This window comes from Zalophus californianus, chromosome 1 (assembly GCF_009762305.2).
Source record: "Zalophus californianus isolate mZalCal1 chromosome 1, mZalCal1.pri.v2, whole genome shotgun sequence".
NCBI classification, from domain to species: domain Eukaryota; kingdom Metazoa; phylum Chordata; class Mammalia; order Carnivora; family Otariidae; genus Zalophus; species Zalophus californianus.
The window spans coordinates 7,745,204-7,769,949 of record NC_045595.1 but is presented as its reverse complement, the minus strand read 5'-3'; the positions used below and the strand labels follow the sequence as shown (position 1 = coordinate 7,769,949).

Genomic DNA, 24,746 nt, shown 5'->3' with positions numbered 1-24,746 from the left:
TCCCCCTGCTTGTGTTCCCTCTCTCGCTGTGTCTCTCTCTCTGTCAAATAAATAAATAAAATCTTTAAAAAATAAAATAAAATAAAATGGCTAATTTTATGTTATGTGAATATCACCTCAGTTTTAAAAAATTAAAAGGAGTATTCTAGGCCTTTGCTCAGGATGATTCCTCTGCCGGGAACCCCCATTCTGTTGACCTCAGCTCCCTTCACCTCCTTAAGGAGGGATGCCTGGCTCTCTGGATCTGAAATGGCCCCCCCAGTCACTCTCCTATCACACCGTGATATCTGATTGGTTAATAGCACACATCACTATGTGGAATTTGCTTATTGACTTGTATGTGGGTTTTTTGGTTGCCCCCACCAGAAGGTGAGGCCCTAACGGCAGCAATGTGTGTCCCTATTTTCAGGTGAGGAAACTGAAGTGCAGAGAGGTTTAGGAACCTGGAAATCGCCCTGCCATTGGTCTGCCCCCAAGTCCATGTCCCTGGCATCTCAGCCAGGAGTCCCAAACTCAAATACCTTCAGAGGCCAGGCTGGCAATCCACATGGCCAAAGCCACCAGGCGGCATGGCCTGGGAGCATCCACCCACTTGAAATGGCAAAGGTGTTTTGAAAAATTAATAAACTTATTTTTCAGAGCAGTTGTATTTCTCTGAAATTAAGTGGAAAGTACAGAGTCCCCACATACACCCTGCTGCCCCACAACCTGCCCCACCGTGGACATCCCACATCACAGTGCCACATTGGGTAGAACTCGTGAACCTAACATGACACGTTATTATCATCCAGAGTCCACAGTTGACATTAGGCTTCACTCTTGGGGTTGTACATTGTATGGGTTTGGACCAACATATAATGATGCCATCACTGCCAGAAAAGTCCGCTGCGCCCCACCTAGTCATCTTTCTCCACCCCTTACACCCACCATCACTGAGCTTTCTACTGTCTCCACACCTTTGGCTCTTCCAGAATATCATAGAGCTGCAATCAAACAGCATGCAGCCTTTTCTTTTCTTTCTTTTTTTTTTTAAGATTTTTTTTTTAATTTATTTGAAAGAGAGAATGAGAGAGAGAGAGAGAGAGAGAGAGAGCACATGAGAGGGGGGAGGGTCAGAGGGAGAAGCAGACTCCCTGCTGAGCAGGGAGCCCGATGTGGGACTCGATCCTGGGACTCCAGGATCATGACCTGAGCCGAAGGCAGTCGCTCAACCAACTGCGCCACCCAGGCGCCCCCTTTTTTAAAGATTTTATTTATTTACTTATTTGAGAGAGAGAGCAGGGAGAGGAGCAGAGGGAGAAGATCTCCAGCAGACTCCATGATGAGCGCAGAGCCCGATGCAGGGCTTGATCCCACAACCCTGAGATCATGACCTGAGCAGAAACCAAGAGTTGGGCGCTCAAGTGACTGGGCCACCCCAGCGCCCTGCATGTAGCCTTTTCTGACTGGCTTCTTTCACTTAGTGATGTGCATTTAAGGTTCCTCCTGCCTTTTCATGACTTGATAGCTCATTTCTTTTTAGCGCTGAATAATATTCCTGTGTGTGGATGTCCTGCAGTTTATCCATTCCCCTACTGAAGGACACCTTGGTTGCTTCCAACTTCTGGCAATTATGACTAAAGTCACTATGAACCTCTCTGTGCAATTTTTTCTTATACTATACTCTAGTCCTGTGAAGCAAGACACCAAGTCCATTCCCCCTCAAGGACGGTGCAACTTAGCTCCACTCCTTATGGGAAGGAGTATCAAGAATTTGTGGACAAAGAGGGGCACCTGGGTGGCTCAGTCATTAAGCGTCTGCCTTCGGCTCAGGTCATGATCCCGGGGTCCTGGGATCGAGCCCCGCATTAGGCTCCCTGCTCAGCGGGAAGCCTGCTTCTCCCTCTACCAGTCCCCCTGCTTGTGTTCCCTCTCTCGCTATGTCTCTCTCTGTCAAATAAATAAATAAAATCTTTAAAAAAAAGAATTTGTGGACAAAGATTAAGGCCATCAAGGTGATTTTTGTTTAAGATTTTATTTTTAAGTAAGCTCTACACCCAAAACCGGATGATCAAGCATCACATGCTCTACCAACTGAGCCAGCCAGGTGCCTCACAAGACATCAAAGTGATTAATAAATATTTAGGAGTAGAAACTTTGAGGCTATGCAAATGTCCTGTTTCTCCCTAAGGTTTTGTCCATTAAATTTCTCATCCATCAAAAAAAAATTTCTCATCCATCAGTGGATTCTGCCTGCAGCGGTCATTACTGTGGTATTCTAACGGCTAGTTTCTATTTTCATCGTTCATTCTACATTTATTTCTTTTTAAGATTTTATTTATTTATTTGAGAGAGAGTAAGAGAGTGCATGGGCAGAACGGGGAAGGAGCAGAGGGAGAGGGAGAGGGAGAGAGACTCTCCAGCAGACTCTGAGCTGCTAGAGCCCCATGTGGGGCTTGATCTCAGGGACCCTGAGATCACCACCTGAGCCAAAACCAAGAGTCAGACACTTAACCGACTGAGCCACCCTGGGGCCCCTCATTCTACATTATTAATTGGAAGTCTCCTGTCAGGGAGATTTATCCCTTCTCCTCCATTTTTAAATGGATTTAATCATGTATTTTTAATCAGTATGGACTTGTGGACATTTATTTCATCGTTTGGGTTATAATCCAATACTATGCTTATTCACCTTATTCTCAAATTGTTCCAGCTTTGGCCAAGAGAAGTTCTTTCAGGTTGGCTCCTGTGTCCTTTCAGCTTGTTTTAAGGACTTTCTAGGAAAGTCTCCAAGCTTGGTATTTTCTCTGCCCTAGCCCTAGAATCAGCCATTTCTCCAGCCCTGGGTCCCTGCATTAGGAAATGGTATTTAAAGACCAAGACCCGGGGGCTGAGTGTACTCATTTTTTTTCTAGAGTATCAATGCTTCTGAACCTTCAGCAGACAGTGCTAGGGAATATGGGTGTGTTTACTAAGCCATGGAGAGACACATTTATATTTATTTTCATATCTATCTTTTAAAAAAAGATTTTATTTATTGGTCGGAGAGATAGCACGCACAAGCAGGGGGAGCAGCAGAGGGAGAGTGAGAAGGAGGTTCCCCACTGAGCAGGGAGCCTGATGCAGAACTCGATTCCAGGACCCTGGGATCATGACCTGAGCCAAAGGCAGACCCTTAACCCACTGAGCCACCCAGGCGCCCCTTATATCTATTAAAATAAACATGTCATACTGCTAACCACAGTCCAGCACCACGTTGCTTTTTTTTTTTAAGATTTTATTTTTAAGTAATGTCGACACCCAACGTGGGGCTCAAACCTACCACCCTGAGATTAAGAGTTGGTACGCTCTACCGCTCCACTGCCTAAGCCAGCCAGGTGCCCCCACCTTGCTTATTTGCAACTTCCTTCTGCAAGAGCATGAAACCTGGCTGTGAGGATCTACCATATGTACTTATTTGTTCAACACTAGCATATAAATAGTCCCAGAGCTATTAATCTGTACCCCTTCGAGCAACAAATTTATCAACAAAAAAGTACAGTGTTTCTGGCCAGGTCAGAGGGTTGTTTGAATGGGAAGACTCTGAGCTAAGCAAACAGGCCTGGGGTTGTGGGCCACACTTGGCCCTTGGGCCTCCAGTTTGAGATCCCCCAAACTGTGACTGCTCTGGTCTCTGGCCAGGAGGAAAGTTGTCAGTTTGCACCTCCCTGCCAGCCGCGTTCATGCCTCAGGATTGGTCTGAAGGGGGTGGAGAGGGCTGAATGGACACCCCCCCCCCGCCACTGTGGTCCTCCAGCCCTCTAGGTGGGTGGGGGTCTGAGGGGACCATGTTAGGCATTTTGTGCTCTTGCAGGCACTGACTCTGCTTTGAGACTAGGTGCAGACCAGGGCGGGGCAGCCCCTGTGTGAGGGCCCTGGGAGTAGAACCTGCTTGGTGGGTGTGCCGGCCCAGGCATGTATCAGGTGAGGCTGCCCCTCCCCGGGGAAGAGACCAGGCTTGACTGGGGGGCGGGGGGTGCAGAATGGGAGGGAATGGGTTGGGGCTGGTGGTGCTTGAGGCCCATGGGGCCTGAGCTGAGTCCTCTCCTAATTCCTCCTCAGGGATACGGTGGTGACCAATAATACCCAACATTTATTGAGCTCTCACTGTATGTCCTGGCTCTGGTTTTGTTTTCCTCATTCTGGTTTTGTTCTAATACCTTTCATCCTCAACAATATCCCTCAGAGTGGACACTGTTATTAACTTTTACAGATGAGGTCCCTGAGGCTCAGAGAGGGCATCATTTACCCATGGTCCTAGACTACAAAGTAGCTGAGCCTGGTGACAGACCCTGAACCCTTTATATTTAGATGACATTGGGGCAGAGGAACAGACAGGGTCTCTGCCTTCCTGGATCTGGGGGTCTGGGGCACAGACACACCATACGCCACATGAATAAATAAATAATCAAGGTAATTTCAGATGGTGCCAGATGCCATGTGAGATTGGGGAGGAGGGAGAGAGATCAAGGAAGACTTCTCTGAGGAGGTGACCAGCTGGGAAGGGTTGGGGGAAGGGTGTTCCGGGCAGACCTATCCCCAAGTGCAAAGGTCCTGAATTGTGTGAGGAACTGGGAGGAGGCCAGCGGGGCTGGAGGCCAGTGGATGGCTGGAGGCAGGGATGGCAGGGAAGTAAGTAAGGAGACACCAAGCAGAGCCACGGGGATGGTGGTGAGGACTTTGGCAGTTACTTTGAGACACCTAGGGAGCCATGGGAGAATTTAGAGCAGGAGAGGTACCTGATCTGAGTATTAAGAACTGTGCCCACAGGTGTGGAATGGTGGATAGGGGTGGCGGCACAGAGATGTCCAGGCTCCTGACAACTGCTGGAGAAATCAGGGTCCCAGTCTACAGAAAAGAGGCACTAGGAGGTGGGGGGTGGTTGGTGATTGGAGGGCCCTGGACAGCATAGAGCCCAGGGAGGTGTGAAGAGGCCATCTTCCCACGAGGGGTGTGGCTTCCCTTTTGCAGAAGGGGGTCATTTATCCAGCATCTGGGTGGCCCCACTGCGTTTGGGGAATCTTCAGGGCTCATCCCTGTGGCTTGGAAGGCAAGGTTGTAGAGCACCACCACCCAAGCGTTCCCCATTCCCCCATTCCAGCCCCACTGCCTGTGTCTTTGGTCGGAGCAGGCAGGAACCGTTCTGTCTCCCCAAGGAATGGGGGGTGTGTGGAAGCCTCAGGGATCCCCAAAGGGCTACATAAGGATTTGACCTGGCCTGGGTGCCCCTCACAATCCCTCACATGGGGGCACCCCCCAATCCTCCCCTCATGGCCCCTGGAACACCCTCGTGTCACCCATGGCTGAGTCAAAGGGCACCATCGCGGTGAAGGTCTCAGCTACCAGGCCCAGCCCCCCTTCCTGGCTGGAGCCTCTGGTCTGAGGGTGGGGGAGCTGGGCCTGGCCAGGAAACTCCTGGGAACTGGGAGTGGGGGTGTGGGGCCAGCTGGGACTGGCCCGTTGGAGGAGCGGAGGCCTGGGAGAGGCGTGGGAGAGCGACATAGACAAAGACAGCCAACGACTGAGAGAGACACAAGAGAGACAGGGAGAAAGACCCAGAGAGACCCGATGAAAGGGACACACACACAGAAAGCGAGGGTACACTCATTCATTCATTCACTCACTGGGCGGGTAAATTATTGGGCCTGGGCTGTGTCCCGGCAGTGCCCACGACAGACGCAAACCCTTGCCTCCGTGGGGGCTGACTGTCTGGTGGGGACACAGCCCAGAAATATGTTAAATGAGTAAATCACATCGTTGGGAGCAATAAGGGTAGCAGAGACGGGGTGGGGGGAGCCAGGAGGGCATATGAGCCCGATCTTCCTCATCTGGGGAGACGGAGGTTTCCACCAGAATCCTACCTTCACCTGCTCCTCCCCAACTCCAAGCCCGGCGTGGGAGCGGGGGGGTGGGGTGGGGGGGGAATGGAGAGGGGCCTGCGCCCCGGAGCCACCTGGACCTAACTGCTGGGGCGAGGGGACTGAGGCTATCGCCGCCCTGCTGACGACTCCTCCTAACCTGCGCTGCCGGGGGGGGGGGGGGGGGGGGGGGGGGGTCCGTCGCCGACGGGGCGTTCTTGGGGTGCAGCCCGGAGGCACAGCTGGAAGGTAGGCGGGAAGTGGGCAGGGACCAGTGTCCAGGCCCCAGAGGACAGACGGGACCCCTCTGCTGGGGGGCGGGAAGAGGCTCAGGCTGCGGCCGCCCCCGCCGAGAACCTCCCCTTCCCGGCTTCTCCGGGTCCTCCGCCGCGACGGAGCCTCCCTGGGAGAGCAGTTCAGGCCCGGAGCGGGGAGCCAAGGGCTCGCCGGTGCCAGTCGCCGACGGGGCGCGCTCCGGTGCCGCGGCGGGTGGCACAGGCTGGCAGCCATGGGCTGGGTGCCCAGGCCCCAAGGGGAGGGGGCGACTGCTGGCGATCGCCAGAGGTCCGCGTTGCGGGCCCTCCCCTTCGCCGGCCAGCTCCAGCCCCGCCCCCTGAGCCGCGTCCGCTCACTCGGCTCGCGGCAGCGCGACTGCCGGGGGCGCACGACCAGGGCGCAGGGGTGAGTGTACTACCCTGGGTCTCCAGGTGCGCGGGGCTCAGGCCGGCCCGCAGGGGGTTGCCCCGACCGCAGCCCGGGTCCCCCTTGTTTGGATTTCCCCGGAGGCCTCAGGGGGCGGGGGGGTTTGGGAGGGAAAGCGGTAACTTCCGGGCTGGATGCGGGGGGGGGGGGCGGGGATCGGGGTAGGGGCGCTTGGACTCCCCCGGCCTCGCCCTCTCCTGGCTACACTGCAAGCTTCGCTCCTTCAGTCCTGTTTCCAGGAAACCCGAGGCGAGGCGGGAGATGCAGAGGCTGTGAGCCTCTACTCGGTGTCCCCATCAGAGCGTCACCCGTGTCTGCATACATCTGATGCCTCCCTCCCCGCAGTGTGGCTGAGTCTGTGACTCCCTGGGGCTGTGTTTGAGCAAGGTTTGCTGAGGGCAGCCGATGCCGTCCGGGAAGCGTTTATTCCTGCCCTGCGCAAATAAGTCCGTTTCCCTTCCCAGGCCTCGACTTTCTCATCTATTAAGTGGGACTCGCGCGACTGTGTAACCATTTCTGAGTAGCTGTATTTGTGTTGAAACAAGAGAACCTTCGTGTCCGCTTCTTATGCGAGGAACTTTTGAGTCACAGCTTCCAGTCTGTGAACTGGGACGAAGGGGAAAGCTGTCGAGGGGATTAGAGGGTGAAGTCTTGGGCGGAAAATGTTATTACACTCTAATGACACGTGTAGCCCCTCTGCAAAAGCCTGTCTATGCCATCTGGATCCTGTCTGTTGCCCTCAGGCTCTGCCTCTGTAAAATGGGAGGATAGACGGCTTTCTCACGGGGTTTTTGCGGTGGATGAAGGAGTGCGTGCAGCGCACAAAGCCCTGCGAGCAGCACGGGACGTAGGTTGTGAGGCTCTGGGCTGCAGGCTGGCTGTGGGTGGAGGTTGTGAAACTGGCCTGTACGACTGAGCTTTACCCTCTCTGTGGCTGAATTTGGGTCCCTGTGTGTCTCTGTCTTTGTCGCTCTGCTCAAGTGTGAATACATTTTCTGGTTTCCCTCACGGGGTGTGACTGTGTATTTTTGCTCTAATTTGTGACTGGGTGTACATGTCTTGGCAGCGTGTCACTGTATTCGTGTGTGCATCCCTGTCTGCTTATGATTGAATCTGCCCCTGGATAGCCCTGATGATGTGTGACTTATGCGTGTCCCTTTCCTGGGGGACTCTGTCACCATGTCCCCTCGTGATATTATTTGCGTGCCTTTGGGTTGGCCTGTCTCCACGGCCACCTCCTTTCCATCCCTAACTCCCTCTGGGCCCCGGGGTAAGTGTGGAGTGGTGGGTAGCGGGTGAGGGCCCCTTTCCCAGGGCTGCGAGGCCCCGCGCCACCGTGCCCGCCTCCTCAGGCCTTTTACTACACCTTACCTCTCCGCAGCCTTGGGGCAAGCGGCCCATGGAGCCGAGGCTGCTGCGGCCGGCGCCGGTGAGCGAGGTCATCGTCTTGCATTACAACTACACGGGCAAGCTTCGCGGTGCACGCTACCAGCCCGGCGCGGGGCTGCGTGCCGACGCCGCCGTGTGCCTGGCGGTGTGCGCCCTCATCGTGCTCGAGAACTTGGCGGTGCTGTTCGTGCTTGGGCGCCACCCGCGCTTCCACGCGCCCATGTTCCTCCTCCTGGGCAGCCTGACGCTGTCCGACCTGCTGGCGGGCGCGGCCTATGCCGCCAACATCCTGCTGTCGGGGCCTCTCACGCTGCGCCTGTCGCCCGCGCTCTGGTTCGCCCGTGAAGGTGGCGTCTTCGTGGCGCTCGCCGCGTCGGTGCTGAGCCTCCTGGCCATCGCGCTTGAGCGCCGCCTCACCATGGCCCGCCGAGGACCCGCGCCCGCCGCGCGTCGGGGACGCACGCTGGCAATGGCGGCTGCCGCCTGGGGCGTGTCGCTGCTCCTCGGACTACTGCCGGCGCTCGGCTGGAATTGTCTGGGCCGCCTGGACACCTGCTCCACCGTCCTGCCGCTCTACGCCAAGGCCTACGTGCTCTTCTGCGTGCTCGCCTTCCTCGGCATCCTGGCCGCCATCTGTGCGCTCTACGCGCACATCTACTGCCAGGTGCGTGCCAACGCGCGGCGCCTGCGGGAGCGGCCCGGGGCTGCCGGGGGCACCTCCAGCCGGGCGCGCCGCACGCCGCGCTCGCTGGCGCTCTTGCGCACGCTCAGCGTGGTGCTCCTGGCCTTCGTGGTGTGTTGGGGCCCCCTCTTCCTGCTGCTCTTGCTCGACGTGGCGTGCCCCGCGCGCGCCTGCCCCGTGCTCTTGCAGGCCGACCCCTTCCTGGGCCTGGCCATGGCCAACTCGCTTCTGAACCCCATCATTTACACGCTCACCAACCGCGACCTGCGCTTCGCTCTCCTGCGCCTGGTCTGCTGCGGCCGCCGCCCCTGCCACAGAGGGCAGGACGCCTCGCAGGGGTCCGGGAGCCCCGCTGGGCCTTCGGGAGGCCTGAACCGCTGGCTGCCCCCCGGCGTGGACGGCAGCTCCAGCCGCTCCGAGCGCTCGTCACCCCAGCGGGACGGGCTGGACACTAGCGGCTCCGCTGGCGGCCCTGGGGCGCCCACAGCCGCCCGGACCCTGGTACCCGCTCCGGCCGCAGACTGACGCCCTTTGGCCTGCCAGTACCCTCCCCAAGAGCTGTTTTGCAGACTTTTTCTTTTTAAATAAAGGAATTTGGAGGAAAAGCAGCTGAAGATGGTGGCGGCGGAAGAGACGAAGGGAAACGTGTTTTATTTATGCTAAGCCCCACAGCAGTAAATGAAACAGACAAAAATCGCGGCCCTTGTAGCAGTGACATTCTGATGGGGGACACAGGCACTAACAGGGTGAGGACATCACGGATATAATTCCAGCTACAATACAGTGATGCGATGGTGGTCGGGGGATGCTTCTCTGCAGAAGTGGTGACTTACGATGTAAGTTGAGACTTCATTGCCCTGGGAACATTTGAAAGAAGAGCTTTGCAGGATGAAGGAACAGCAGTGCAAAGGTCCCGAGGCTGGAACGTGCCTGTGTTTTCTCGGAAAAGCAAAGATCCTCTTTGCGGCTGGAGCAACAAGGGAGGGGGGGTGGTGGGAGGAAACAAAGGCAGGAAAATGCTGGGGCAGAGTGGGCAGAGCCTTGTGGGCCCCGTCCAGGACTTTGCTTTTTCTCTGAGTGAAGTGGGAGGCGGAGGACAGACTTGATTTGCTTGAGATGTTCACAGATCTCTGTAAGGGTGAAGGTCAAAGCTAGAACAAGGTGAAAATGCCTGCACTGGCCCAGGAGAGCAAGGATGGGGCCTCAGACTATGTGGATTCTGAATAGATTTTGGAGACAGCAGGCGGGAATTACTGAGGAATTCAGTGTGGGCGTGAGAGAAAGAAAGGAATCAAGTTTAGAGGAGAGAATGCCAAAGACACGGCACCCTAAACTAAAATTTGACTGTGAGAAACAGCCAATTCCTATCTGAAAAAGATTTGAGTGTGGTGTCAGATCCTTCATAAAAAAATAAAAAATATAATAAAATAATAAGAACAATTACAGCTTTACTGTGTCTGGCTAGTCATCCCCACGGTGGTAGGCCCAGGACACACCTTTTCCTCACCCTTACTGCAACTTTGTAAGGTGGTTTCCTCACCCCGATTTGACAGATGAAGAACCTCCAAGCGGTGAGTACCTTGCCTGGTGTCTGAGCCAGGACACTAGCCCAGACTGCCGGGCTCCCAGGCCCTAAGCAGCGCAGGCCTTGTGTCTGGCTCCTTTGGAGGGGGAGCTATTCTGTGGATAAATGAGCTGACAGGTAAACACCTCTCTCTTAAAAACAACAACAACAAAACAAACAAAACTTCTCTTTTTTATACAACTTTAGCACTGCTTTGCATCTTGCTTTTTCACTTAATAGTATATCTTGGAATTGTTGCACACCCACAGATTTTGTACTGTCTTACTGTCTTAGTTGGCTCGGGCTGCCATAACAAATATCATTACCTGTGCGGTTGAAACAGCAGAAATTTATTTCTCACTGTTCTGGGGGTTGAAAGTCCAAGATGAGCCCACCAGCATTATCTGGTGCTAGTGAGGACTCTCTTCCTGGCTTGCAGATGGCTACCTTCCTGCTGTATCCTCTCATGGTATAGAGAAATCAAGAAGCTCTCTGGTGTCTCTTCTTACAAGGGCCCTAATCCCATCATGAGGACACACCTTGAATGGCCTCATCCTCCCCAAAGCCCCATCTCCAAAGACCATCGTGTTGGGGGTTAGGGATTCAACATACAGTTCTCGTTGGGGAGAGGGGCTTGTGTGACAATTCAATCCATAGCACTAAAAAAAAATTTTTTTTTTAATCAAGATAAACATCCATAAGGCAAATGTCTTAATCTCTTTCACTGGCTCTATACTATTTCACAGCATGGAAAGGAATTAATTACAACAGGATCCTACGGAGGGCCACGTGGGTTGAGTCCAATCCTTTGCCTTTATACACAGTACTGCAATAAGCATCCGTGTACATACATCCTCCTGCACGTGTACCAGTGTACCTTGGATAAATCTCTACAAGTGGTATCACTGGGTCACAGGGCCTATAGGTTCGATTTTGAGATAGGAGAGATTGCTTCAGACACATTCTAGGGAGGTGCGGGTTTCCGCGGAGCCGGGGCCTCTCTGCGTATTTGCTGACTATGCTCTGGCGCCCCTTCTGGAGCAGCCCAGAACTGCAGCTTCACTCAACACCCCCTTCCACCCTCTGGCTTGGATTTAATCCTAGACTTGAGCAGGGATGTTGAATCTTTAAAATTCACTCCTAAGGCTGGCAGAATCTTTTCTTAGACCAACATCTTTTTAGCCTGGCATTTCCTTCGATTATTCGCCTAGTTTTCGTTTAGATGGACTCTTTTTTTCTTTTAAAGAAGATTTAATATAGAATATCTTTAGGAAACAGACTTCCCAAGTACGGCTGAAATTTGGGTCAGTTTATCATCTAGCTTTTCAGGAATGAATGTATATCACATATGGCAAGAATTATTCCTATGAGATACTTTTTAAAAAATTTTTAAATTTTTATGAAGCCATTTTAATAGAAAACTGAAAGCGTTGTATCCTTGATCGTCTCTTCAAAGATATACAGTCTTTCTTAAAAAAACAATTTTAGGGGCGCCTGGATGGCTCAGTTGGTTAAGCTTCCAACTCTTGATTTCGGCTCAGGTCATGATCTCAGGGTCATGAGATCCAGCCCTCACTGGCCTCTTCGCTGAGTGTGGAGCCTGGTTAAGATTCTCGCTCTCTCCCTCTGACCCTCCCCTGCTCATGCTCTCTCTCTAAAAAAAATTATTTTTTATTTTTTTATTTTTTTAAAAGATTTTATTTATTTATTTGTCAGAGAGAGAGAGAGTGAGGCACAAGCCGGGGAAGTTGCAGAGGCAGAAGGAGAAGCAGGCTTCCCGCTGAGCAAGGAGCCCGATGTGGGACTCGATCCCAGGACCCTGGGATCATGACCCGAGCCAAAGGCAGATGCTCAACTGACTGAGACACCCAGGCGTCCCCCAAAACTTTTTTTAAAGATTTTATTTATTTATTTGACAGAGAGAGTGAGAGAGCACAAGCAGGGGGAGCAGCAGAGGAAGAGTGAGAAGCAGGCTCTCCGCTGAGCAGGGAGCCCGATGTGGGACTCAATATCAGGACCCTGGGATCATGACCTGAGCTGAGGGCAGATGCTTGACCAACTGAGCCACCCAGGTGCTGTAAAAAAATTTTTTTTTCATTTTTATTTTGAGGGGTGCCTTGGTGGCTCAGTTAAGCATCTGCCTTGGGCTCAGGATCCTTAATCTTAAAAAAATTAAACTTTGATTCCAGTGTAGTTGCCATACAGTGTTGTATTAGTTTCAAGTGTCCAATATAGTGATTCAGCAAGTCTATACATTACTCAGTGCTCATCGTGATAGATGGACCCTTAATCACATTCACCTAGTCCACCCACCCCCCACCCACTTCCTCTCTGGTAACCACCACTTTGTTCTCTATAGTTGAGAGTCTGTTTTGGGGTTGTCTCTCTCTTTTTCCTTTTTATTTTTTAAGGGGGGGCAGAGGGAGAGGGAGAAAGAACCTTAAGCAGTCTCCTCATCCAGCATGGAGGTCATTGTGGGGCTCATCTCACAACCCTGAGATCTTGACCTGAACCGAAATCAAGAGTCAGATGCTTAACCAACGGAGCCGCCCAGGAGCCCCATCCTTTGTTTCTTAAATTCCACAGATGAGTGAAATCATATGGTATCCATCTTTCTCTGATTGGCTTATTTTGCTTAGCATTATACCCCCTAGTTCTATCCATGTTGTTGTACATGGCAAGATTTCATTCTTTTTTATGGCTGAATAATATAAATACATACCACATCTTCTTTGTCCATTCATCTATGGATGGACACTTAGGCTGCTCCCATAGTTTGGCTTAGATGGGCTCTTTTAAAAATATGCACATTTAGGGGCGCCTGGGTGGCTCAGATGGTTAAGCGTCTGCCTTCGTCTCAGGTCATGATCCCAGGGTCCTGGGATCGAGCCCCGCATTGGGCTCCCTGCTAGGCAGGGAGCCTGCTTCTCCCTTTGCCTCTGCCTCTCTCTCTCTCTCTCTGACTCTCATGAATAAATAAATAAAACATTTAAAATATAAAAATAAAAAAATAAAATAAAAATACGTACATTTAAAAATGAACTTCATATCATAATCAGCATAAATGGCAAATCCGTATCCCTTGCCATGAAAAATAACAATTGTTCCTATCTGTTGGGCACTAACATTTGCATTTCGTCCTCCGGATGACCTAGCAGGTAGGTGCTAGTATTATTACCATTTTACAGGGAGGAACTTGGAAGTGTAAAAAGGTTGAGTTATGGACCTATCCCTGAAGAGCTAGAGAGCGGCAGAGCCAGGCTTCAGACCCCTGTAGGCCAGCTTCACGCGCCTCTAGATTGGAGGTAACTAAAAAATAAAGACAAGGAAAAGCCAAATAGGTAAATAATTCAAGCAGGATCCTGCGACCACTGGACCATGAGGCCTAAGCTGTGTGGGGTTAAAGGGAGAAGAGCGGGGGACGCCTGGGTGGCTCAGACAGTTAAGCGCCTGACTTCGGCTCAGGTCATTATCCCAGGGACCTGGGATCGAGCCCCACATCGGGCTCCCTGCTCAGCGGAGAGCCTGCTTCTCCTGCCTGCCGCTTCCCCTGCTTGCGCGCGCGCTGTCTCTCTGACAAATAAATAAAATTTAAAAAGGAGAAGAGCGGGTGGGGGAGAGGAGCCACGCGCCGAGATGAAGAAATTGGGCGGATGGAAGGGACCTTGCGAAGTGGGGACAGACCGGGACGTCCCCTCCACCCCCCGCCCCCGGCCTTGCGCCCTAGCCCTCGCCCGCTCCTTGCCCAGGGGCACCAGGCACCTGCGGGAAGGGCGGGGAATCCCGGCTCCTTCCCTACCGCGCCTCTCCGCCCTCTCCCCGCCTCCTTCTCGTTGGACCCGAGGCCGCCCCCCACCCGACGTCCAAGACCCCGCAGGCCTTGCCACCCCAGAGCCAAGGTTCCCCGACTGCGGACGCGCCCGCGGGCGCCCCATAACGAAAGTTAAGCGGGAGCCGCCCCCGGCGGGGCCGCGGACCCTCGGGTTTCCCGGAAGCTCTGCGCGCGGGTGGCACCACTGTGCGGGGAGCCGCCTCGGTGCCCCGGGCATCCCCACCCCGCGGCAAGAGCTACGAGGCTACGCGGGGGCCGAGGTGAGCGCGCCGGCCGGTAGGGCTGTCCACCGATCTCCAGTGCAGGCAGGGGCGCGCCGGGCCTCGAACCCGAGGCTCTGATTCCCGGCGGCTCCGACCACGCGGCTGGGTGCCCCGCGCCGCACTGACGGGCGGAGTGGTCGCCGCGCTGGGGCTGCGCAGCACGGTGACTGGCGGCGGGGGCGGGGGGAGCGGCCCCTCTGTCCTCCCCGCCGCCGGAGGCCCGGGGCCGCGGGGACTTTTATTCTGACACGGCCGGCGCCCGGCTCTGCTTAGTCATGGTGACCTGCGCGCGCTCCGCGCCTCCCCCCCGGCGCGCAGCGATGGAGGCGCCCGGGCCTGGGCGACGGAGGCGGAGCTCGAGCGCGGCCATGGCGGGGTGAGTGAGGCGCCCTGCGCCGGGGCTGTGCGAACGGCTGGCCGGGAGTGCCCCGGGGGTCGGGGAACGGGGCGCCGCGGGTCCGGTCGCCCTGGGGGTCCCGCGGCCTCGCGGAGGGCCAGGAGGGCGCGGCTCGAGTCCAAGGCTTTTGTTGGACGGCGCGACTCGAGGGGTGGCGCGGGAGCTACGCCAGCCGGGCGAGAGGCCCAGGGAGTGCCCCTCGGACCGAGGGCCCGGGAGCCCGGCGCGCTGGGGAGCTTGGTCTGCGCCTTGGGGTGGGCAATGGAAAGGCCGCGCGGCAGGGGTCACTTCCTCCCTTCTGCAGGCCTTGGTGGCGGCTCAGGCAGGACATGCGCAGTCCCCCGCTTATCGCTTCGCGGGTGGGAGGGGGGAAGTGCCCAGTGTCCAAGGGGCACCGTCGACCGACTGGCCAAAGACCAAGAGGCAGGACAGGGGCCTCAGCCGGGGAGAGGCGGCCGAGCGGCGCCCTGGGCCCGGGGGAGGAGGGTGCTCTGGCAGGCACAGGGGAGTGGGCAGCCAGCCAGCCACTTGCTTACTGACCCCTGAGCTAGGCCCCAGGCTGGACCTGGGGGAGCACATGCGGGGGTGGGCACAGCCCTGACTTACACAGGGCTCCTTGCCTTCGTAAGCCCTGGGGCTGAGGACCAGAGGCATGGGCCATCCTTCAACAAGCAAGCCACGGAGCTCATTTCGGTTTCTGACAAGTGCTGTGGCGGAAATAAAACAGGGAGGCGATGGCTCTGCTCTGAGTCCGGGAAAGATAAATGGACAACCTGGGGAGCCTCTTGCAGACCCCCCTCTTCTCCCAGCCGGATCTTTCAAAAACATAGCTCATGCCCTGGCCCTCCGGACTCTACAGGTTTCATGGAAACCTTCCCTTTAGTAGTATTTCTCATTTATACTCCTCCCTGATTCTCCAGATTGTCTCTCTCATTCTGCCTCTGAGCCTTTGCACTTGCCATTCCCTCTGCCTGGAAAACCCCTTTCACATGTACATCTCCTGCTTGTCTCAGCTCTAACAGAGCCCTGGACTACCCGATTTAAACTAACTGCCCCAAGTCACACTGTTCCAACGCTGTTGTCCTTTTCTTCACAACCCCAATTTCTACTCAAGTCTTGCTTATTTTACTTAGGGCCCGTCTCTCCCCAAGTGTCATCTCCAGGGGGGCACAGTTTATGTCTGCCTTTCTCCACTGCTGTGTCTCCAGTGCCTAGAACAGTGCCTGGCACATAGTAGATACTCACTAAATGTTGGTGAGGTAAATGAAAGAATGAGCTAGACATGCTCTATCTAGGAAGGGAAGGGCCACTAGCCAGCTGGAACAGAGTGAGCAAAGGAAAGAGGTGGACAGAGGCTGACTGTGTACGGCTTAGTAGGACATTGCAGAGTTTGGCTTTACTCTTTGTGCCATAGGGGGATTCTGAGCAAGGGAGGGACATCATCCGACCTGTGTTTGAAGATGGACTCTTGGGCTCTGAGGCCATGTGGCAGTTAGTGAGCACAAATGGACATTGCTTCATCTGGGCTTGGGAAGGAAAACTGGTCTAGAAGTCACTTTATCTTTAAAAAGAGGAGGCCTGACCCCAGGCCCTGCCCCCAGCCCTGTGCTCTCCCTCCTCCAGGCCTCTGAGTGCCAGTGGTGGTGTGGTCCCTTGTCACCTGGAACCCCATGCAGCCGGAACCCAGGCTTAGCGGGGCTGGGGCCCGCACGCGATTCCTTCCCCTGAGGTCACAGCGCCCTGAGGGGGCAGGGGACACGGTGATGTACGCCTCCACCGAGTGCAAAGCCGAGGTGACGCCCTCCCAGCATGGCAACCGCACCTTCAGCTACACGCTGGAGGACCACACCAAGCAGGCCTTTGGCATCATGAACGAGCTGCGGCTCAGCCAGCAGCTATGTGATGTCACACTGCAGGTCAAATATGAGGACGCACCAGCCGCCCAGTTCATGGCTCACAAGGTGGTGCTGGCCTCATCTAGCCCCGTCTTCAAGGCCATGTTCACCAATGGGCTGCGGGAGCAGGGCATGGAGGTGGTGTCCATTGAGGGCATCCACCCCAAGGTCATGGAGCGCCTCATTGAGTTTGCCTACACGGCCTCCATCTCCATGGGGGAGAAGTGCGTGCTCCACGTGATGAATGGCGCCGTCATGTACCAGATCGACAGTGTCGTCCGCGCCTGCAGCGACTTCCTTGTGCAGCAGCTGGACCCCAGCAACGCCATTGGCATTGCCAACTTCGCTGAACAGATCGGTTGCGCCGAGCTGCATCAGCGCGCCCGCGAATACATCTATATGCACTTCGGAGAGGTGAGTGACAGGAGGAGACATGGAGCCAGGGCTTGGGGGCGGTATCAGAAGGACCAGGGACAGATGGTTGGACATCCCTGTCTTCCCTTGAGATGTGAAGGGTCAGATCAGGGAGTTGGAGAAAAATGGGGTTCTGAGGTCCTAGTCTACACATCTGGGGTGACTGGGAAACAGCTGAGGAAAGTGAGAGCTTCCTGGGTCTTTCTCTGGGCTCCCCAGCTTCTCTGGGGCCAAGGGTAGGGAAGGGTGCAGTGCACATTGACAGCAGCTCAACCCTGGGGTGCGCTAAAGGAGGGCCCAATATTTTAGACAGTCTGCAAATATTTATTAAACACCCATGACATGCTGCCTACTTCAGATGTGACCCTTAGACGTGTTTTCTCTGGTCAGCGCAGTGTTGTCCTTACACTGTTCTTGGTTTCATTTTCGTTTTTAAGTGGAGGAAGTTGTGAGCAGAAAATAGCAGATTCCTTGTAAAATCATAATGATGAGCCCAAATTCTTGGGTGGCAGCCACTAGAGGTTGTGCCCTTGGGATGATGATGATAATAAGTGTTTGTTGAGCACTTGCTGTGGGCCAACCCCTGTTCTAAGTGATTTCCATTCTTTACATCATTGGATTTTCCCAACGATCCTATGAGGAAGTACCACCCTTAGGTGTGGCCCAACAGGGCTGTACCCCAGGCCCCATGCCTTAGGGAGTCCCGTGCTTTAGAGGGCCTTCCTGGAACTTTTCAAAGTCCTCCTCCAGTTGCCGGGATCAGCTGAAGTAGATACCGCCCTGGTTTCCATTTCTCTCCTTAAGGGGTAGATGTTCTCTTTCCTTCTACCCCACGTGTGGGGTTGACCAGATGAGGAGCGCTGGCATTAGTCCGAGGGCCTATGGCTTCCAGGAAGGTGGTCTGTGAGCAGGGCTTTTCCACAGGCCTGCACAGTGTTTCTTTAAAGGGATTGCGTGGGCTTGGGGTACCAGAGTGTTGGTGACCTGCTGATGTCGGGTGAATGAAATTATTTATATAGACTGGTGCCTGACAAGAAATATTTGCCTGGGGCCCTGTATACCCTAGGAGTAGCCCAGCTATGAGGTAGCTACCAATAATAATCCCTCTTTTACAGAGGATGAAAACCAAGGCATGGAGCGTTTCAGATATTTGCCCAAGATCACCTAGTTAGAAAGTAGTGGGCCAAGTTGCAGCTCAGCCTTCTTTCTTTAGAGCCTACATTTTTGTAGAATATTCTATGGCTATTACTTTTTCCTTTTTTAGTCAATCTGCCCTTTTGAAAAAGTAATTTTGTTTAAAAAAAAGGTAACAATCTTATAGTTCAAGCACAAAATGATACAAAAAGGTACATAGTACATTGTGTCTTTGCCCATTTGCCTGAGTACTTAGGTACTATATGCCTGGCATGTAGTATTAACTCATTTAATCTTCACAACCTACAAGTTCATGCTGTTTGAATCCCCGTTTTACAAAATAGGAAACTGAGATTGTCAGAGGCAGGTTGAGTGACTTGTCTGCAATCATACCGCTGTTGAGGGGAGTCAGCCTGTCACAGTAATGCCCTCCGCAGGTGGCCAAGCAAGAGGAATTCTTCAACCTGTCCCATTGCCAGCTGGTGACACTCATCAGCCGAGACGATCTGAACGTGCGCTGCGAGTCCGAGGTCTTCCATGCCTGTATCAACTGGGTCAAGTATGACTGTGAGCAGCGGCGTTTCTACGTGCAGGCGCTGCTCCGGGCTGTGCGGTGCCACTCACTCACACCCCACTTCCTGCAGATGCAGCTGCAGAAGTGCGAGATCTTGCAGTCGGACTCCCGCTGCAAGGACTACCTGGTCAAGATCTTCCAGGAGCTTACCTTGCATAAGCCCACGCAGGTGATGCCCTGTCGGGCGCCCAAAGTCGGCCGGCTCATCTACACCGCTGGTGGCTACTTCCGCCAGTCACTCAGCTACCTGGAGGCCTACAACCCCAGTGATGGCACCTGGCTCCGATTGGCAGACCTGCAGGTCCCTCGCAGCGGCCTGGCCGGCTGCGTCGTGGGTGGGCTGCTGTATGCTGTGGGTGGCCGGAACAACTCGCCCGATGGCAACACCGACTCCAATGCGCTGGACTGCTATAACCCCATGACCAACCAGTGGTCGCCCTGTGCCCCCATGAGCGTACCACGCAATCGGATCGGGGTGGGGGTCATCGATGGGCACATCTATGCCGTTGGTGGCTCCCATGGCTGCATCCACCACAACAGTGTGGAGAGGTGAGTGGCAGGGCCCGGAGGGGTGGGCTCTGAGGTTTCCACTGCTAACAGGGCCGAACCCATTGGGATTTGGGGACCCCCCCTGTTGTTGAGTGCCTGTCTCTGTGCTCTGCCTTCAGGGAGTGGAAGCCTCAGGTGAAGCTAAATCCATGGGAGATTTATGGTCAGTGACATTGGATGATGTGTCTGGGCCTGGGAATTGCTCACAGGGCTGTCACAAACCCATAACAACTGCAGATTTGGAAAGAGTTCTGTCAGTCTGAAGTTTGTAAAATGCTAATTTTATTATAACATGACACCTCAGTGCCGTCTGCCCCCAAACTGCCATAATAAACAGATGTATGAGGTCTTCTATGTGGAAGGTGCCCCCTCGTGCAGTGCACAACCTACACAACTGCATGATGACCCTGTGTTTAGAGGCTGAGCAGTTTTGGCTTCCAACTTTTGCACAGCCAGTCCTCTGCTTTCTCCTCTTCCAGAAGCGTGATCCAGGATACAGTTCTCAGCTGGAGAACTTGTTAAAACAAACTCCCTGGCCCACTGCTGGAGATCTGGCATTGGTGGGTTCGGAGTGAGGCTGGGGAATGGGAATTTTAAACAGACACCACACTTTGAAAAAAACCATCCTGGGTGGTAGCCTAGTTGTTAGAATTAGGATTCTGGTGTCCTAGAAGGCTGGTTCATACCCCCAGCCCCAGCTCCTTGGTGACCCGGGACATGCCATTTCCTCCCTCTGTGCTTCTGTCTTGTCGTCTGAAGATGATGGGGAAGTGGGAGATGATCATGAGAACCACCTGCCCGACCGGCTAAGTGGGGTTTTGGGGAGCTAACATAACACGCAGTACAGGGCCTGGCAGGTGGTGTATGGTCGTGCCACCACCAGTGTCCAGCAGACGTGCAGGTAACCTTGAGCAGATGATGGCTGTGAACCTGTTTCCTCAGAGGAAAGCTATGAGGAGTAAAGAGTTCAAGTGCAGAAAGAACTAGCAGCATGTCGGGTCATAGTGTTCCACACAGGTGAGCTGTGATCGCTGTTGTCATTGTTCTTATGTCCTTGCAGGTATGAGCCAGAGCGGGACGAGTGGCACTTGGTGGCCCCAATGCTGACTCGAAGGATCGGGGTGGGAGTGGCGGTCCTCAACCGTTTGCTCTATGCCGTCGGGGGCTTTGATGGAACAAACCGCCTCAACTCAGCCGAGTGTTACTACCCAGAGAGAAATGAGTGGCGGATGATCACACCCATGAACACCATCCGGAGTGGGGCAGGTCGGTGGGGACTGCCGGGAGGGGAGCATGGAGGAACCCTCTCCCGCTCCTGGGCTTGAAACTCGGCAAGACCTGGGGGAGGCTTCCTGTTCCAGTCTTAAACCCTGGGGCACGCACAGGAGAGCTAGACCCTGACGGTGGGAGCTCTTGTCTTCCGGCTTTGTTTCTGAAGGGCGCCCTGGGAGAGGGGAGAGGGGAGGTGGGGCCTGGGGCCCCCCAGTGCCAGGCCCTGGAGTCACCCTCTCTGCACGGTACGGTTTAGGAGTCTGTGTCTTGCACAACTGTATCTATGCCGCGGGGGGCTATGATGGTCAGGACCAGCTCAACAGCGTGGAGCGCTATGACGTGGAGACGGAAACGTGGAGTTTTGTAGCTCCCATGAAGCATCGGCGGAGTGCCCTGGGGATTACTGTGCACCAGGGAAGGATCTACGTTCTCGGTGAGGCCCTGGGGGCGGGGGCCTGGGTGGAGAAGACCGATTAACCCCATCTTTGGGGGGCGGGCTCAAATCCCAGGAGGAGGGCCTCTTGGGGTTCCTTCTCCCTCTTTCTTTCCCCTCAGAGGGGGTGACTGGCTCCTCTGCTCTCCCGGCAGGAGGCTACGATGGCCACACGTTCCTGGACAGTGTGGAGTGTTACGACCCAGACACAGACACCTGGAGTGAGGTGACCCACATGACATCGGGCCGGAGCGGGGTGGGTGTTGCTGTCACCATGGAGCCCTGCCGGAAGCAGATCGACCAGCAGAACTGTACCTGTTGAGCCACTTGTGTTTCTTGGGCAAAAAAATGGTCTGATCGAGAGTATGGTTGTTTTTGTACAAAAACAGGGACAAAAAGAAAAGGCGACAGAGCAAATGCTTATCCTCCAAGATGGGAGGCTGAGATGCCTCAGTGTTCAAATGACAACTAGAAAGAAGGCCAGAGCGGGAACCCATGAGCCTGTCAGAGTCGTCCCAGGTGTGTCCAAAAGAGCCTTCCTGGGAGGGGGCGGGTGCATGAAGGGCAGGCTCCCAGGAAGAGAGGCCCCTGCACCCACTACCCTGAGAATAGGCCTGGGTCCCACACCAGCAGCCACCACCTCCCTTTGCGGTAAAAGCAGGTGCTGAGGTCAGGCCGGGTTTTTGTTTCTTGCGTCTTTGTGGTTGGTTCCTGGAGGCCTGGGAAGGAGCCAGCTGAGGCCTCACGGGTGAGGCTCCTGTGAAGGTGTGGACCGCAGGGATGGGCCTGTACACAGAAACCACTGGATATCTCTGCCCTGGACAGTCATTTTGTTGATAAGTAACCATATAACTTTCCAATGAAAATAAAGAACAAACTAACTAGCTGTCTTCCACCCGGGCTCCCAGCTGGAGGTTTCGAACCTGGGGACAGAAAGGACTCTTCTGAAAGGGTACTCAAGTCTTTGATTTTGAGTTTGAATTTGAAACCAGGTCGTCATCTCTGCCCCTCGCATCTTGACATGTAGGGCATCTTTCTCCCCAGAGGCAAGCCACGCAGGGCTCCCTTTGTCACACTGGGCTTCTTTGAAGACAATGACCTAACTCCTTGACACCTCTTTTTTAGGGATCCCTAGAGTTCTATTTTAAGGCAAACCATCCCCAACATGCCTTCCAAATCGGTGAAAATCTATCCAGTCATTTGTATGCGCTTCAATAACACAGAGTGAGCCTTTTATTTAGGTGCCTGCATATTAAAAGGACAAAAGGGGTTCTTGGGAATTTTCTTAGGCAAAGGGCTCGATATAACCTGGTCTCTTCTGAACAATTCGTGTGAAGGCAACATATGGCCTGGATCTCTCTCTTAAGCCAATTAACTATTTGTTTTTTGGGTTTTTTTTTTAAGATTTTATTTATTTATTTGACAGAGAGAGAGACAGCGAGAGAGGGAACACAAGCAAGGGGGAGTGGGAGAGGGAGAAGCGGGCTTCCCGCGGAGCAAGGAGCCCGATGCGGGGCTCGATCCCAGGACCCTGGGATCATGACTTGAGCTGAAGACTAAGCCACCCGGGTGCCCCGCCAATTAACTATTTGTATTGGGAGAGTGGAGCAAAGAGGTCTCAACTATCAGGAATGTCCTAGGTTCTCCCAGGTAGCTTAGTGAGGAAACATTTGATTCCTTCCCTTACTTCTCAGCTCTGAAGCTTCATTCACTCAATCCACCTGAAGGTTTTCTCAGTTGCACCGCTTCCTTGGTCCTCTTCCTAAGGTTTTATTGGAACAAGGAAATAAATCTTCATTGGCTGCATTGAATGGATGGGAGAGGACTAGGAATTCTAAACATAGTATCTGGATAGCCTTTTAGCATTTGCAGTGTTTTTGCACATCATTTGATCCTCAAGAGTGCTGTGAGCCAGGAAGGTCAGCCTGAAATTCTTTACAGATTACAGGTTCAGAGAAGTGACTTACCCAAGGTCATGTGGCCACTAAATGGTAGGGTTTAGATTCGACTCTAGTGGACACCAAAGCAGTTACAACTCAATCTAACACCGTGTGTGAGAAGGGACATAAAGAGGTCCCGTGGGTCAGTGTGTATATCAGTGAAAGTTCCAGAAACAGCGATCTAATCTAGAGTCAAGAGGAATTTGCATGTAAATCCGTTGCCAGAAGCCACACAGCCTATCCCAGAGTGGGGTTTCCTTCTACAAGGGCTGGGACCCTGGTCTTGAGGTCAGGTTTCAGCTGATTCAGTAAAGCAAGGTGAACAGTTTCTCTGCAAAAATAGTACTTGGACACCGGCTGGGCATTAGGCCCTGTGTAAGCTGCTGGACCAACAAAGGTGAGTATTTACATTCACTTTCTAACTCTGCAAAGACAGCTGTTTATGAAAAGACCTCACTGTGCTAGGTATTGGGGCTAGGGTAGTGAACAGGCCCCAAATGATCCCGGCCCTCGTGGAATTACAGCCTAGCAGAGTGGGGTGACCAACTTGTCCTGGTTTGCCCAGGACAGTCCCAGATTGAACACTGAAAGGCTGGCATCCCCAAACCCCTCAGCCCCCCAGGTAAACTGGGTCAACTCTACAGGTAAGCCAGATGCTGCGGCAATATTACAACTGTGCTGAGTGACAGGCAGCTGAGGATCGTGGTTAAGTTCCCATTTGGAAGTCGATGGCTCTGGAAGCCATGTGGACACGGCTTGGCTGCAGAGCGGAGTGCACTGGGGAAGGCGAAGCAGCTATCGCGTTAGCCAGGTGAGAGGTTGGCAGTTTGGATTAGCCTGTGGGAGCCAGAGAGAGGTTGAATCTACAGCTGAGGGGACTGATAAGGGCGGAGAATTAGGAATGCTCCTGTGTGGCTTCAACCTTAATCCCGGCCAGGGGTAGAGAAGCTTTGAGGAGGCTGCAGGTATAGAAGGGAAGTGGCAATGTTTTGGGGGTGTGTCGGATTTGAGGCCTCAAGATACAGTTGTTTTAGGAGAGTGCACAGTCATTTTGCTCGCCTTCAGGCTTTAATGTTTCCAACAGGTCTCGAATGGCTGTTCTACCAGACCCGAAGTGAGGTGTTCAGACACAGTGAGAAACAGGCATGACACCGTCTCTCTCAGAGAGCTAGAATTAATGATCACAAAAATGCCTACGTAATTAGGTTCAAAGGTAAGCCCTCTGAAGGCCAGGAGCTTGACCTAGGTCAGAGGCCCCGAGAAAGCATTGTTGAGGTGCTTTTCTCACAGAAATCCAAAGGAACTGATAGTGTAAACTTAGTGAGGAAAGGAAGGGCAAGCTTCGGGACAGAAGAAGCATCACATGCAAAGGTCCTGTGGCACCAGGAAGCAATCTAAATGAACTCAGAGGGAGGAGGAACATGGTGTCAGAAGAGGCCCTGTGGGCCATGCTCATTTCTCTTTAATTGTTAAATACCTAAGTATTACCTTAAAAAAAAAAGAGAACTTTATAGATAAAGCTGAAATCTTACTATCTCTCCATTCCAGTCCCCTCTCAATTTAAAACAAACTGCAGTAATGTTCTATGTATTTCCTTACAAAAATGGCATAATGTTGCCTGTATTATTCTGCAACTTGCTTCCCCCGCCTTCAGACTTCTAGATCTTTTTGTCTGTGACATCACATTCCTTTTGCCAGGTACCTATGTTCTGTTTTATCTCTTGCAGTACCGACAGACGTTTAGGTCTTTTCATTTCTCAAAATTACAGATAAGGCTGAAATGCCTATTCTTAACCATGTCTCCTCGGGCACAAATCTGTATATTTCTCC

General features: G+C 53.5%; 2 protein-coding genes across 4 annotated transcripts; both read left to right on the top strand.

Moving 5' to 3' along the window:
- The first annotated feature begins 6,277 nt into the window (after positions 1-6,277).
- Positions 6,278-10,074, top strand: S1PR5 (sphingosine-1-phosphate receptor 5). Of its 2 annotated transcripts, none has more exons than XM_027585401.2 (2): positions 6,278-6,557; positions 7,960-10,074. In XM_027585401.2, the coding sequence occupies exon 2, from the start codon at positions 7,978-7,980 to the stop codon at positions 9,172-9,174; it is 1,197 nt and encodes a 398-aa protein (XP_027441202.1). In that variant the 5' UTR covers positions 6,278-6,557; positions 7,960-7,977; the 3' UTR covers positions 9,175-10,074. The 2 variants fall into 2 exon arrangements, with proteins under 2 accessions (XP_027441202.1, XP_027441201.1); XM_027585400.2 differs by lacking the exon at positions 6,278-6,557 and adding an exon at positions 6,830-7,425.
- Positions 10,075-14,017: 3,943 nt separating this feature from the next.
- On the top strand, positions 14,018-21,342 carry KEAP1 (kelch like ECH associated protein 1). 2 transcript variants are annotated; one of them, XM_027581768.2, is made up of 6 exons: positions 14,018-14,305; positions 16,329-17,014; positions 18,586-19,271; positions 20,332-20,537; positions 20,800-20,976; positions 21,132-21,342. In XM_027581768.2, exons 2-6 carry the CDS (start codon positions 16,376-16,378, stop codon positions 21,296-21,298), a joined length of 1,875 nt encoding a protein of 624 aa, XP_027437569.1. In that variant the 5' UTR covers positions 14,018-14,305; positions 16,329-16,375; the 3' UTR covers positions 21,299-21,342. The 2 variants fall into 2 exon arrangements, with proteins under 2 accessions (XP_027437569.1, XP_027437568.1); XM_027581767.2 differs by lacking the exon at positions 14,018-14,305 and adding an exon at positions 14,340-14,684.
- The last annotated feature ends 3,404 nt before the right edge of the window (positions 21,343-24,746 follow it).

What these genes read in the sequence shown, in the direction of transcription:
- S1PR5 (XM_027585400.2), top strand. Translation starts at nt 7,291, where the DNA reads ATGCCATCTGGATCCTGTCTGTTGCCCTCAGGCTCTGCCTCTGTAAAA. An exon ending in CCCTGCGAGCAGCACGGGAC is followed by an intron (nt 7,426 to 7,959) that starts GTAGGTTGTGAG and finishes ACCTCTCCGCAG; the next exon opens with CCTTGGGGCAAGCGGCCCAT.
- KEAP1 (XM_027581768.2), top strand. Translation starts at nt 16,376, where the DNA reads ATGCAGCCGGAACCCAGGCTTAGCGGGGCTGGGGCCCGCACGCGATTC. An exon ending in CACCACAACAGTGTGGAGAG is followed by an intron (nt 19,272 to 20,331) that starts GTGAGTGGCAGG and finishes ATGTCCTTGCAG; the next exon opens with GTATGAGCCAGAGCGGGACG. An exon ending in CACCATCCGGAGTGGGGCAG is followed by an intron (nt 20,538 to 20,799) that starts GTCGGTGGGGAC and finishes GGTACGGTTTAG; the next exon opens with GAGTCTGTGTCTTGCACAAC.